The sequence below is a fragment of the Orbicella faveolata genome, unplaced genomic scaffold (genome assembly GCF_042242905.1).
Source record: "Orbicella faveolata isolate gen_17 unplaced genomic scaffold, um_ofav_v1 contig_4, whole genome shotgun sequence".
NCBI classification, from domain to species: domain Eukaryota; kingdom Metazoa; phylum Cnidaria; class Anthozoa; order Scleractinia; family Merulinidae; genus Orbicella; species Orbicella faveolata.
The window spans coordinates 8475646-8490000 of record NW_028301569.1 but is presented as its reverse complement, the minus strand read 5'-3'; the positions used below and the strand labels follow the sequence as shown (position 1 = coordinate 8490000).

General features: G+C 39.1%; 1 protein-coding gene across 1 annotated transcript in view; it reads right to left on the bottom strand.

Moving 5' to 3' along the window:
* The window catches only part of LOC110063008 (uncharacterized), a 25372-nt gene extending 18253 nt beyond the window's left edge, over window positions 1-7119 (bottom strand). The window contains exons 1-2 of the mRNA XM_089275913.1: window positions 6889-7119; window positions 372-531 (exon numbers count right to left, since the gene is read on the bottom strand). Of these exons, the coding sequence (XP_089132039.1) occupies window positions 372-531; window positions 6889-7104 (376 nt within the window). The 5' untranslated portion in view covers window positions 7105-7119. The remainder of the gene's footprint in view (window positions 1-371; window positions 532-6888) is intronic.
* Between the last annotated feature and the right edge of the window lie 7236 nt (window positions 7120-14355).

Genomic DNA, 14355 nt, shown 5'->3' with positions numbered 1-14355 from the left:
TAAATTTTCGGCCGCTTAAGTGCTTCGAGGTCTTAGCCGTAAATTACGCTGATTTTCTCTTCTCTGCTTCTGGTCTTCTTCTTGGAATCCGCGATCCTCGTCGCCAAATGTAAGATCGTCAATGAACACACGCCATGTTGGATAGAACTAATTTAATGCGATATCACGTGATACAATGTAGGTTCGCACTGCGTGCAGAGGAACGGATATTACAGCCAACTGATCAACTGATATAGTTTATGTTCTATTTGTAATATTTGCTTATTTATTTTCGGTGTCCCCATTTACTGTAGCACATTACGGAGTAAATAGAGTTACTCTAATTTTTTTATTATTATAGCTGTAAAGAGGTGCCGAGAGTCAAGACATACCTATGTTGATGAGGAGGATGATGGCAAACGTGTAGTCTGGCGAATGTTTCTCTAGCTCCACTAATCTGTCAATTGTGAGACCAATTGCGACCAACACATTTACAATAGAGATGATGAGAAATACCATCTCAACAACCTCCAGCCCAGCAAAGGTTTTCACCTGAAAACATCAAAATCATGTAACAAATATTAAAATGTGCAAACCAAGCATGCTACAAGCACGACAATTGCACTCAATGTCCAGGCAAGTTGCTCGTTCTCACACAGACTCGATTTTCAGCCACTATTTGGGAAACAAGCCTGCATTCCTCTATAAAGACCAGAAGTGGGAGAGTGGTGGAAATCAAGCCTAGCTCTCTCACAGCTGGCAAGCAAAACATGCAAGCTCTGCAAAACCCTGTACGAGACCCCACAGAGCATGGTCGCCCTGACCGCTCACCAGCATTGACTTGAGTCAAAATTTAAATAAATTACATTTAGCCACATAAAAGTATCATTTTCTCCCCAGCCCCCATAGAGGGATTGTTGATTTGAAGCCAACCTCTCCCACCACTCTGGAAATTCCAATTAAGCATCATTGGCTTTAAGACCCCTCTCCCCCTTGAAATTTCCAATGACCTTCCTAGGGGTGGGTGCGGATAAGTACTTCTCAGAACCGCATAATTATTATTAATTATCAAATATATATGTCATTTAGACTGAACTACAGTTAACACAGAAAACATCATTATTAACTCATTAAGAGTCACTGACTGGGAATATCAAGAATGGCTGGCCAGGTTCGAAAAATCGAAAATCCTGAAACTTAGCCTAAAGAACGCTTGCAAGGATCTACTTTCGAAAATATTATTCCGATTTTCTTAGAATTTTAAGTCTTCGAGAAATTCGCGAAAAACGAAAACACAGCTTTTTGCCTCATTAAATATGCAAACATTATCTGGAAAATTGACAAAGTTCTCGGTATTTGCATTGAAACAGTTTACAAAACTAGAACACAGGGCAAACTTAGCATAAGAGCTTTACCTTTCTTCTAACAATAGGAAGTTTTAAATCTTTCAAGCATTTTGAGGGATTCCGTTGACCATAGAAGAATTACCTTTTCAAGCCCCTATGAAAATCACCAAAAATGCACAGTTTTACGGGCTTCAAGCGCATCTTGGTGTCATTTCTACTATAATACTACGTAAAAAAAATTTCTGGGCAATTAAGGTTCACACAGGTAAGGATGCAAAAGTTCCCGACAGTCTCTTCTCAAATTTGCATAATGCCGTATGTTCAAAGAACTCTATTGTTGAGCCCTCTAGTCTGTTTTTGTTCCATTTGTGGGCCATGCTTTGTGGGAAATCATACAAAAATAGAGTTGATCCATGTCGTTATCACAACATAGTTTCATTATTTCACACAAGGTACATAATACTATAGAAAAAGCCCAAAACATAAGTTTAAAGTTACATAGACTAAACACGCTACATGAATTACGTGACTGGCGTCATTTAATATATATTTTGAGTTAGCTCCTGACCAATTAATTGGAATTCCTAGATTATTGAGGTTTAGACACTTGCTTATAATAGAAACATATCAGGGTTTGTCTTTCCCGTCTATACACACTTGATTAGTCTGCAAATATTCAAAAGGAGACTGGTCTTTTAAAGTATTTTTTTTAGCATGTGTCTCGATTTTGAAACATCTAATGAAACATCTGAATGATCGGATGGATAATGAATTAATTAAATACACTAAATGAAATGAAGAGGTTTTATTAACGTCATCCATTTAGACCAAGGAGGCAGGTTTTCTTGAAAAATAGAGAAAGACTGTTTGATGTCTATCCCGCGATCTGACCTCAATTGGAATTCGGCCTAGTCCAAACATCGTGCTGCTGCCACGCTGAACTCAAATAAATTTTGCGTGGCAGTGGCTCAACACAAAGCTACAAAAGATTTAAACGTCAAATTTAATTCAGTCGTGCAGAAGATCGGAAGAAGTTTGCTTCGCTAGAGACCTTTTTAAATGCTAGAAAGCAACTGCAGCTGATGCAGCAGGATATGAATTCACAGGTATGGCGGAGCCTTTTTACAAGTGGGGGCGGGGGAGGTAGGGGGCTTGAAAATAAGCAGGGTCAGTACAAGTTTGTAGATGGGTCAAGGAGCATCCTCCCCCCCCCCCAAAAAAAAATTTAAATCTAGGGGCTCAGAAATGGTATTTTTGACATTCTCCATGGTGTAGTTCTTAACAAAATCAACCTAGTGGATGAACTATAATTAAATGGCAGGTACTTTTAGTGCATTTACAGCAATATATTTTGAAGGTATTGTGAGCTTGATACATATTTCTCAGCTCTCCATGATATATCACAGCCTTAGTACTAACTGACCTGCGCTTTTACACAAGCCCCCGCATGTGTGGGAAGGAAGCGCACGCTGCGGAAAGGTTAACGCTATGTAAACATGAAAAGTTTCCTACAGATTTGGTACGAGGTTGTAGCTTTGTAAATTCTTTGTAAATCTGTAGTCAACCAGACGTTTTTCGTTTTCTTTTCCTTCTTCATTTCTTCATTTGTACCTCATACTAAAACAAAATAAACTATCATTGTGGTAAAAAGTGGGGGGAGGGGGAGGGGGAGGGGCTTGAACCCCCCAGCCCCCACTCCGGCTCCGCCATCCCTGATTCAGTTCAGCACATGCATGGCAAGAGCATGCCGTTCGCAGCCAAGTCGTGCTACTTCCGTGCGGAACGGCATTAGGCCTTCCATGCTATAAGTAGTCACGAACTGTTTCAAACCTCAAGGCTCATCTCGTTCATTTAACTAAAATCTTCAGCCTAACCCACAGAAAATGTCGAAGTAAACCCAATATATGAATACTTCCTCCTCTTTTATAGAAGAATAAATGTGACCGTTCTGAACTCTATCGGGATCAAATCTTCTCACATACCATTTACCTTTACAACAAGAAATTTGATTGGCTGTTTATAGTAGATCTAATCTGATTGGTGTGACATAAATACATCTCTCACTCACTCACTCACTCACCCATTGGCCCGTCCATAACATACCCAACACGCCGACTGAGAGGTATTTTTTTTACCAAAAATAACTCAAAAAGGTAAAGCTCTTATGCTAAGTTTACCCCGTGTTCTAGTTCTGTAAACTGTTTCGATGCAAAACCGAGAACTTTGTCAATTTTCCAGATACTTTTTGCATATTTAATAATTAAGGCAAAAAGCTGTATTTTCGTTTTTCGCGAATTTCTCAAAGTCTTAAAATTCTAAGAAAATCAGAATGATATTTTCGAAAGTAGCTCCCTAAAAGCGTTCTTCAGGTAAAGTTTCAGGACTTTCGATTTTTCGAACCTGGCCAGCCATTCTCAACATTTCCGGTCAGTGACTCTTAAGCATTCTTTATGAAACTATAATATTTTCATGTCAAATATAGCTATTGCACTTTTTCACACTTTTCAACTCAAACTTGCATAGGAAGAAATGTCTAATTTCTTTGACCTAAATAAATTATGTGCCTTTAAACAATCAGCTTTCTTCTGAAACTGAAGTACCATTGCCCTTCACTTTCCAAAAAAAATTAAATTAACTTTATTTGCTGTGAAAGTGGAAGGTTTGATTTTCAGTCTTGCATTCTATATGTAGACAGCAAACATCTGGTATCACGACATTTAGAATATATAGCAAATATTTCCTGTATGAAGCATCGCAAGCTTGTACATTCCCAAGTAGAGTGAGGCATCGGGGTAGTGTCCGGAGGGTGGGATAAGGGAGCAGGGAACTCTGACTATGGGACGCAGGGGAAGAGGGGGCTGAAGGTGGGAAGTGGAAGTTTGGATAATAAAATGTCTTCGACTGCACTGGCCTTTCCATTTATACTGGAATGTTTCTTGGCGATCGAAGGGCAAAAAATACAATTGAAGGGGTGAGTGCAAAACCATGCTAAGTGACGATTTGGGTGAAAAAAAAAAATTTCGCGAAAGGGCTTGAATTTTTGCATGTGGTCTTCAATGTAATAGAAAAAACATGGTCCTGTATTTTTGTCGCTGGTTTTTGCTTCGTTTATAAAGACGCCGCTAGGAAAACCGAGTGGTTTTTCTGCATACGCAATATCTCGAAAACGAAGCGAAGCTTAGCGGAAAAACTACGGGACATTGTTAAACATACCTAAACAAAACTGCATGCGAAATTTGGAGCGTTTTCGACAAAGTTCACTTTTGATTAAAATACCTAGCGCCCTTTTCCCGCCGAGGTCTTCAAATAAACGAAGCCGGGCCTTTGTTATGATAAACAGAGCCGATCCTTTGTTATAATAGCCAAGCCAAGCCTTTGTTATAAGTCGAAGTCTCGCCTCGGTTTATCATAACAAAGGATCGGCCCGCCGCGTCCGCAAGGACTTTGATTTCACTTAGAAAGCAGCAAAATGTCAATTTCACACAACGTATAAACTCAAAAATGTTGATTTTAGGTCAAAAAAGGTTTAAATGTTGATTTCACGTTAACGCGTGACAGCAAGGAGGTTGATTTCTCTTAGAAACGAGCAAAATGTCAATTTCACGCAACGCATAAGCTCAATGATGTTGATTTCAGGTCTAAATAGGTTAAAATGATTTCACGTTAACGCGTGACAGCAAGGAGGTTGATTTCTCTTAGAAACGTGCAAAATGTCAATTTCACGCAACGCATAAGCTCAATGATGTTGATTTCAGGTCTAAATAGGTTAAAATGTTGATTTGACGTTAACGCGTGACGGCAAGGATGTTGATTTCACTTAGAAACCAACAAAATGTCAATTTGACGCAGCGCATAAGCTCAATGATGTTGATTTCAGGTCTAAATAGGTTAAAATGTTGATTTCACGTTAACGCGTGACGGCAAGGATGTTGGTTTCACTTAGAAACCAGCAAAATGTCAATTTCACGTAGCGCATAAGCTCAATGATGTTGATTTCAGGTCTAAATAGGTTAAAATGTTGATTTCACGTTAACGCGTGACGGCAAGGATGTTGGTTTCACTTAGAAACCAGCAAAATGTCAATGTCACGCAGTGCATACGCTCAATGATGTTGATTTCAGGTCTAAATAGGTTAAAATGTTGATTTCACGTTAACGCATGACGGCAAGGATGTTGGTTTCACTTAGAAACCAGCAAAATGTCAATTTTACGTAGCGCATAAGCTCAATGATGTTAATTTCAGGTCTAAATAGGTTAAAATGTTGATTTCACGTTAACGCGTGACGGCAAGGATGTTGGTTTCACTTAGAAACCAGCAAAATGTCAATGTCACGCAGTGCATACGCTCAATGATGTTGATTTCAGGTCTAAATAGGTTAAAATGTTGATTTCACGTTAACGCATGACGGCAAGGATGTTGGTTTCACTTAGAAACCAGCAAAATGTCAATTTTACGTAGCGCATAAGCTCAATGATGTTAATTTCAGGTCTAAATAGGTTAAAATGTTGATTTCACGTTAACGCTTGACGGCAAGGATGCTAGTTTCACTTAGAAAACAGCAAAATGGTAATTTCACGCAACTTATAGGCTCAATGATGTTGATTTCACTAAATACATTGGCGGTAAATATCCCTTGAAATTTATAACTAATGACGGGCAGGTTGGGTTTCTGAACAGCCATTCGCATGCACGAATGACCCCGAGAGCAAGCAAATCTACACGCAAACAAATTATTTCTGCACGTATTTGTCTTGGGGCTATGGACTGAACAAGACTTAAACGTCTTATAAACCTTATAATTTTGTAAGGTAACAAGTTATAAGTTTTATAGAATTAAGTATTGTTCAGTCTGTTGCCCCAAGGAAAATACGTGCAGAAATAATTTGTTTGTGTGTAGATTTGCTTGCTCTCGGGGTCATTCATGCATGCAAATGGCCGTTGAAAAACCCGACAAAGGTTTTCATTTATAGATTTCAAGGATGTAGTTAGTGAGGTAGCCGTACATACCGCAAGTAAAATGATAATTTTTACAAGTGGACCGCTGAAGGGTTTCACTTTCAGGTAAATTTTGCATACAGTCAGCAAGGAGGCGGAGATGATTGACGTCCACCAAAACTTAGGTGGTGTCTAGACTTTTTTTGCGCTGAAGGTCGCTTGTGATTGATAGCCGCTGTAACACCCTTTTAATTCCGTAAATATTTTCCCACCATTTTTACTATTTATATTTGTTCAGTTCTATGATGTACCTTTCGAACTTGATAATGATGACATGGAGTCATCAAAACGTCGTTCTACTTTCATGTCGCTTATTTTCATTCTAAAGTGTTAAAGTTAGAAAATTGCAAACATTCAATTGTAATAATGGTTATGCAATATAATTATGGCAATCGAAACAGCACATACATCGACCTACATGGCTACAAAAGACCCAACGACAGAGCTAAGTTACGTTAGGTTACAAATCCTTGTAAACAATCGCGCTTCCACCGATACCTGCATATTGCATGTAGCTGGTATCTATGGCTAGATATAAGCTTAGTGGCAATTACAAATTTGATTCACCTTTCCAATCGCTGTAATAGTCATTTTGTCTTTAAGACTGCCCTCAGAGCATCTTAAATCGATTTCTTCCTCTTCTTCCAGAACAAGCTGGTCACGAGAGCCTGACATTCTGACTAGCACCTTCGCTCTACTCGGTTTCAGGCAGCAATCGTGCAGCTTTGAAGCAACAACAATCCGTGACGGGCGTGACGAGTCACGTGGATAAACCAAAACCATCCCGACCGATCCCGACCGATCCCGATGGCTGACTACAACGTGGGTCCGCAATGCGTTCGTGTCTGACCACGATATCGCCTTGCCAAAACATGCAGCTCAGAAATATTATTGTACCACTTTTTGTCATTGTCATTGTCATATCATAATTATAGAGAAAATCTTTCCTTTATCACCTTTCCTGGGTCGTGAAGCAATGTAGATAGGGGCTGCGAAGGACGTTCGCAGTCAAAATATTTTATTAATAGGTGTTTTCTTAGACACACCCCCATTTCACCTTCACATTGAATGCTGAAACATTAGAAGGTTTCAACAGACAATTAGAATTAGAAAATTAGCTCCTGATCGGTGCTCAAATTTATCTTTAGTTCTTCGTCGTGCCCTTGATTTACCTAAGTGCTACTGAGGACCGGGCTATAGAAGCTTGTAGGTGAAACAAACCTTGTTGTTATACCTAGCTCCCAACTCATATACGTTTTGCGATTCTCTATTTTCCAGTTGCCCATAATTCACTCTGTTTGCCCCCCAAATTTTGCATAAACGGGGGATGCTAATAAGTGGTGGGGTATTCTGGAGTTTAGCTGCATAAACTATTATTATGAAATACTCTTGGGAGGCCTGCGTATTCCCAAGAGCATTTCAAAACAATAGTTTATGCAAAATTTGGGGGGCAAACAGAGTGAATTTTGGGCAATTGGAAACTAGAGAATTGAAGGAGAACGTGTTACGTGTCATGAAATGGTCATGGGTCAAACCTCACTAACATCCTCGGGAAACAACAACTTGAACTTTCGACTCAGGTCGTACACCTTGAAACCACGGCAAATTTGTGTGCCAGCCAGCATCAAGCAAATATGTTTTTCGAAGTTTTTTTCTGCTTTTTTGATTTAGGAGGTATAACAAAACACTTGATGACTGGCCCTATGGGAAACGATGAGATTTGTTTCCCCTCGACCTTCAATGTTCCTCTCGGAACACTGAGGGTCTCGGAGGAATAAACTCACTATTTTCCTTGGGGGAAAACTCGCTGGAAAAACTACTATATTTTCAGCGAGAAAAAGGATTTCGTTTCTACAACATACTGCTGTTTAATTCTATTGCATTGTTATGAATATCTAGCCTCTTCCAGGCGTTTAGTTAGCTGGGGCGCACGCGAAAAACGGCCAGCGAAAAAATAGAGGAGAAGTGCAGCGAGAGAAGCTTCTTCCTCTATTTTTTTCGCTAGCGGTTTTTCGCGCTGCGCCCCAACTAACTGAACGCCTGGAAGAGGCTGATAAATATCCAAGCAAATTTTCTCTCAAACTATACACTTCACTTGAAATTTTCTCTCCATTTCTTCGTTTAGGGATTTCGCTATTTGAGCAACCAACTTTGTCACCTTACCAATATCAGTTACCATGACATAAATTTCTCTAAAATAACCCATTTATCTACTAGAAAATTGCTCTCTTGGAGGAGAATAAATGGCTTTCAATATCTGCCAAAATTCAACTTTTGAAATTGGCTTGAAATTTAGCATTCGACATGACAGTTTTATAATTTACACCTAAATGTGCAATGGAACGTTTTACCGATATTACCCTTTTCCGATTTTTTTTTTTTTTTTGATTTAAACAAAACTTAGCCTCAATCCTCGATTTATCAAGTCGAATTTTGTAAATTAAATATGCCAGGTTTTGTAAGAATTCCGTTGCAAACTCATGAAAATATGGAACCCTAAATTTTGCTAACTATCTGACAAGCAAATGTTTGCCAGGGGCAATCCCTGGCATACATGTCATTGCCAAATTATGGACGATAGGTCTATATCTTCCTTGAGACTGTTCCTGATGTTTTTAGAGTTTTGGATAAGCTGGCAAATACAAGTAATAGCGAATGAGGCTTCCAGCTTCTGATCAGTAAATTTGACTACATGAAAAAAGCTGCAGTAAACTTGAATGTTGATGGCTTTGAAGCGGAAATAATCGGGAAGACTTGTAATTTAATGTTAGAGACTGAAAGAGTAAATCAGTCAGAATTTGGAGGTTGCAGAACTTCTGTCCATGGAGGTGGAATGCGTAGAAGGAAATCATTCAGTTTGACATGAGTAGAGAACAACTCTCAGCTCATTTTTTACCCCTTGAACAAGGTTTCAAGGTGAGGTTTATAAGTATTCTGTAAGCCGGAGTTTCCCTTTTTTCTCTTTCATCAAAATTGATCTGTTCTTAAAAAATGTAAGACGTTATGACCGGTTTTATTCGTATATTTGTGAGAGCAAATATTTCTTCGATGTGTAGAAAATCTTCGCGGAATTCTCATCAATTGGCGCTTTAGAGTCTACTAAACATAAAAGGGAGAATACCCAGGAAGTCGGCTTTCTTTGACAATCTTTAACACCCCCAGCGAGTTTTGAACCGAAATGGAGATTTCTTTGAAAATCATGCACTGAACCCAATCAACCAACCAACCACTGATAGGGACCCATTGATAACAACAATCCACCGTAGGAAAAACGATGGCGGCTGTACATTCTACCACAATGCATTGCGAACCTAACACAACCTATAAGGCACAAAGAAAGCCAAATTTTTACAATATTTTTCCCTGTGCTAAGGACATTGAGTAGCCTAAGTTTTAAGATTTTATAACGTTTCTGTACGTTTTTATGAACGTTGTTAAGGTTTTTGTGCGCTAAGAATTATGGGTAAATGTACCAGTCCCCATCTTTTTTCCTACGGAGGATTGCAATTACCTTGCAAATTGTCGCTAAGTCCTTTCCATTCAGTAGCGTGTATCCCGGCAACAAGAAATGTTCGCCCAATAGTTGGCAGACGACATTATTACCAACAGAGTGCTTTAGTGGATATCCACATACTTTTAGATATATTAGCTCGCAAATAATAAGCTGCGAAACTCTGAGAGGTCCTGAGAGTGTGGTACTGAAACGCTAAATTTGATTTTGATTCTACTCGAGTATAGTTTACGGCTGGGTATAACACTAGTAATAGTTCTCACTAAAGCTGCCCCGCATAATATGTACGATGCGATTGCAAGATGGGCAATCGGTCGACGTACTTACAATAAATACTAACCCAACATTTAGGAGTTTAAAACCTATTAGCAACGACCAATAACAATAAGAAAAAGCTGAAACAAAAATGGGAACGAAATAATCATGAAAGAAGAAAAAAGCTAATTACAATTTAAATTAAATATGGTAGAGTTTATAAGTCTTATAACTGAATTTAATAACGTTATTAATAGAGACCTATTCAAAACAAAGCCAAACCTGCTAAAAATACGAGTCACGAAATGTAGACGAGAACACACTTAAAATGAGAAATTGTGTGACAAAAAAATAAAGTTTTATTATATAGAACAGAAGGTTCAAATTGTAGGATTTTACAATAGCGCTTTAAAGCTGAACAAGCTAGATACACAATGCAGAAATATCGTTATACAAATTAAAGGTTAAAAAAGGAACGATGTGGAAACAACTACAAAGAAACAGCCAGGATAAGAGGTAGGCGAATGATACAGTTATAGCAAGTGAAAAACTATAAACGATAATGAACTAACTTTCGAACATGAAAGGTGCAATAGAAGTCAGTAATCCTCAGATTCCGACTGATTTACTCATTAAGTCCCTTCTAAATTATCAGTTCTTATGATAATTTCCGTATAAACAAAGTCGTGGATATCCAGGTTCAATACATTTGGTTCTGCAGGTAGCAATATTTACTGATTAATAGAAGCTGGAACTCTCATTCGCTATTACTCAGAGCGTGTACCAGCCTATCCAAAACTCTAATACTACGATTATCAGTTGAGTAAGGCGGGACGAAAGTTTGGTCACCAAGTTTTAACGTAAAAATCGTGTTGTTGTCACGGGCAACTTACCTCGTTTCCGTTGGTAACAATATCAACAGCCGTTGGTCGCCTGTCGCGTCGCCTACAATTTCGCGCGCTTTGCTGCCAATTGACGTCAAAGGCGGACAAGTTGCCAACGGATACGGAGCCAGTTGCTCGTGACAACAACACGATTTTTACGTTAAAACTTGTTGACTAAACTTTCGCCCCGCCTTACTCAACTGATCGTAGTAACTGTACTGACGCTTTAATTAGTTTGCGACTCAGCCAGGTGGACTGAATATTAAATAGAACCTTTAAAAGGTCATTTGCAGTTTCTGTTATATTTTCACTAGTATAAGATATTCAGTAATGTCCTCCAGCTTTATCATTGGTTCTTTCAGTGAATTGACTTTAGGCTCCTTCGACTAGGCATTGACCTCACAATGAAAATCCTCATCACTGTCATCTTGTGAATTCTGAGAGGTGGATGCCGATGGCTTGGGGAAAACGTTCCCCTCCAAGTTAGCGTTGGCAAGGTAGAATCTGCTTTTAGGCGTCAACTGTTGAAGTTACATCTGAGCCAGACCCGGAAATAGACTGTGGCCAGATAACCGGTGTCCGTAAAGTGGGGTTGATGATACGTGACAGTTTGTGACCGGCGACACGGAAAAGTGTCCGTTGTCCGTATTACCCTGTAAGCGGGTTTATTTCGAAAACATATATAAGCTTTTAGTCGGGACTAACGAAACTGTCCGTTAAACACGGATGTCCGTATTAAGCGGGTGTCCGTAGAGCGTGGCTCCACTGTACGATATCTGGTCCGTAATTTGGCAATCGCTACAATGCAGTTATATAAAGAAAAGAACTTAAATAAATTATCAACCTCAGTATATCGAGAAAATAAGCTAAAATGTGCTGAGTTTAATTCTAGTGACATATATAGTGGTTGACTTCATAGAGGTAAGGTTCTGAAAAATTGGATCATTGGATAATGCAATTCAAGAGTTTTCATTGGCTTAGCCATCATGATTATGAGCAATTATAACATGCGCTACAAATATAGTAAGCGTGCACTTAACTTTTGCAGTGGGAGTGTTTTTATTTTTATTTTACTTTAGTTTTCTATATTTTCGGGGCATTTATAATAACACAATTATTACACTCGCGCTCGCTGGGTAGGAATAAATTATAGCCAGATCAAATATAATTCCAAATAGGTCAGTTTTGTCCACATTTTTGGTTCAGGTCAGGAGGTTGCGATCGATAACTCTTATTAAACTGCCGTATAAACTCATAAGGGCGACATTTCAGGAAATAAATATCAGTTTTCCTAACAATATGGATTACTAATCTTCTACAAAAAAGACTCGACAAATCCACAAATTAAAGGCATAAAATAGTTTTTACAAAAAAAGGCATTCAGGTGTTACCACGGTTTCAAAAAAAGCTTAATAAAATGCTAGGCTTCTGTGCCAAAAGGGGTCTTTTCAATGACGGTTTCCATAGGCAACGAGTAGCCAATCAGATTTGGTATATGAAATATTGGTATAACCTTAAGAACCTGGGAAAGATGAATGAGTCCTTGACACCTTAATCACAAGAGCAATTGCAAATTCACAAAAGGTTGACTGAAATAACAAGTGACTGAAAAAAAGCGACATTGCATCATATACAAAGGTAACGATTTATTTCAACCTCATTTGTTCAGTAATATTCAACCGTTAAGGAAAGGTTAAGGCTTTCATTTTTCCTTTTGTGAATAATAATAACAATTGTATCTTTAAAGAACAAAACTTCCCTTAAAGTTTAAATAAACAATACAATATCAAATTAAACCCGATGAGCCGAAAATCGGTAAAGATCGAGCCACATTTTCTGCTCAAAAAGAATGGTTATCGGACATATAATTTTCTTAAAGCAAGTTCTGTTACTCTGTCAAATAATTACAGACTACATATATAATGCTTTGCATTGACTTAAGATTACAAAACGCACTCTACCCGTTCCTCTCTCTAGTTTACGCTAAAAACTCAAGCAAAGGTCGCAATAGCTAGTCGGTTCCAGTTGAAAGTTAACGTTAAAAGGTCACCTGTTACGTTTGTATATCTATTAAAGAATTCAATATGCCGTCGTCAAATACATAGATATTTCTATGAACGTGTTTTACTTACTGCTAATTTGCGTTTTTAAGCAAATAAAAAATCAATTCTTTATAATATACACGTTTGAAGTATCGTTTTCAGCCATACGCTTCTAGGCAATGAAGAAAAGCGATTTAAATTTCCGTTCGCAACAAACCTTTTCTATAAGGCGAGAAATAATCTAGATTTTTTTTATTTGTCAGGCGCTAGAAATAATAATGTTTATGCAAATTTGCTATTGATGCGGTTTTTTGCTCAGGATACCGCGCTAGGAAATTTGTCATGTCCCATCTAAATTCCGTGCGATGTTTTTCATTGAAAAGTGGTAAAACTATTTGCAATTTAATTAGATATCTCTAAAGGTGAAAACTGTTAAAAAACTGAAATCTGTTTTCAATCATTATTCACAGCTGAAAGTAGACATGTTTGCTTAGGAACAATTTTCATTTGCTAAGCTCTAAAATTTGCAATTGTTTAAAACAAAATTGCGAAGGGCCTTATCAAGCGATCAAAGGGCGCACGCTGCTTTTCTCAAACAATCGGTAGCCAAATTTAAGCGAATCTCGTGGCTTCCTGCGTTTTTCACTCATTGCCTCTTTCTACCTCGAGTTTTGATTGGTTGACGCGTGAGGACAACTCGAGAAACGTAAATACAGGAGTAGTATGATAGGTTCCAGGTTATCCTCATAGCCCCCCTTTTTCAAGATGGCCGCCAATAAAATAACGAGAAATCGTGAAGTCATCACCAAAATCACTACCTGAGGCCTGGGGGCCCAAGTGGTTCTCGCACCCCCACACTCCCCCCCCCCCCCTCCCAACCAAAGGGAGGGTGCGGATCAGTTCGCTGAGCTCGCGGATGGCGTCGATAGGGAAGTGTTCACTTGTCTTACCTCGCGGATGGCATAATATGGGGGAGTGGTTCGCTCCTTGGCCTGGGGGTGTGGCAGCCCCCCCGATAAGTCAGGTGCGCGCGCTCTGCGTCGTCGGGAAGGGGGTGTGTCGAGCGCGTGCCAGCGGCGGGCGGGCGGGCGGGTTTGTAGATTTAGGCTTAGCCTTAGCTGGGGTTTAGGAATTAGGCTTAGCTTGGACTTAGGGTTAGACTTGGCAAGTTGGACTTTGACCCTAATCCCCTCCTTATACCGTGCTGCGCGCGCTTGAGGGGAAGGGGGGTGTGGCACCCCAGGTTAGCTTCCATAAAAACGTGTGTTTTTAAAAGATTCGTTTAGACGTGGACTAAGATGACTTCAGCTCAGAAGGGTCAGTCGGAGAGGGAGGTAGAAAA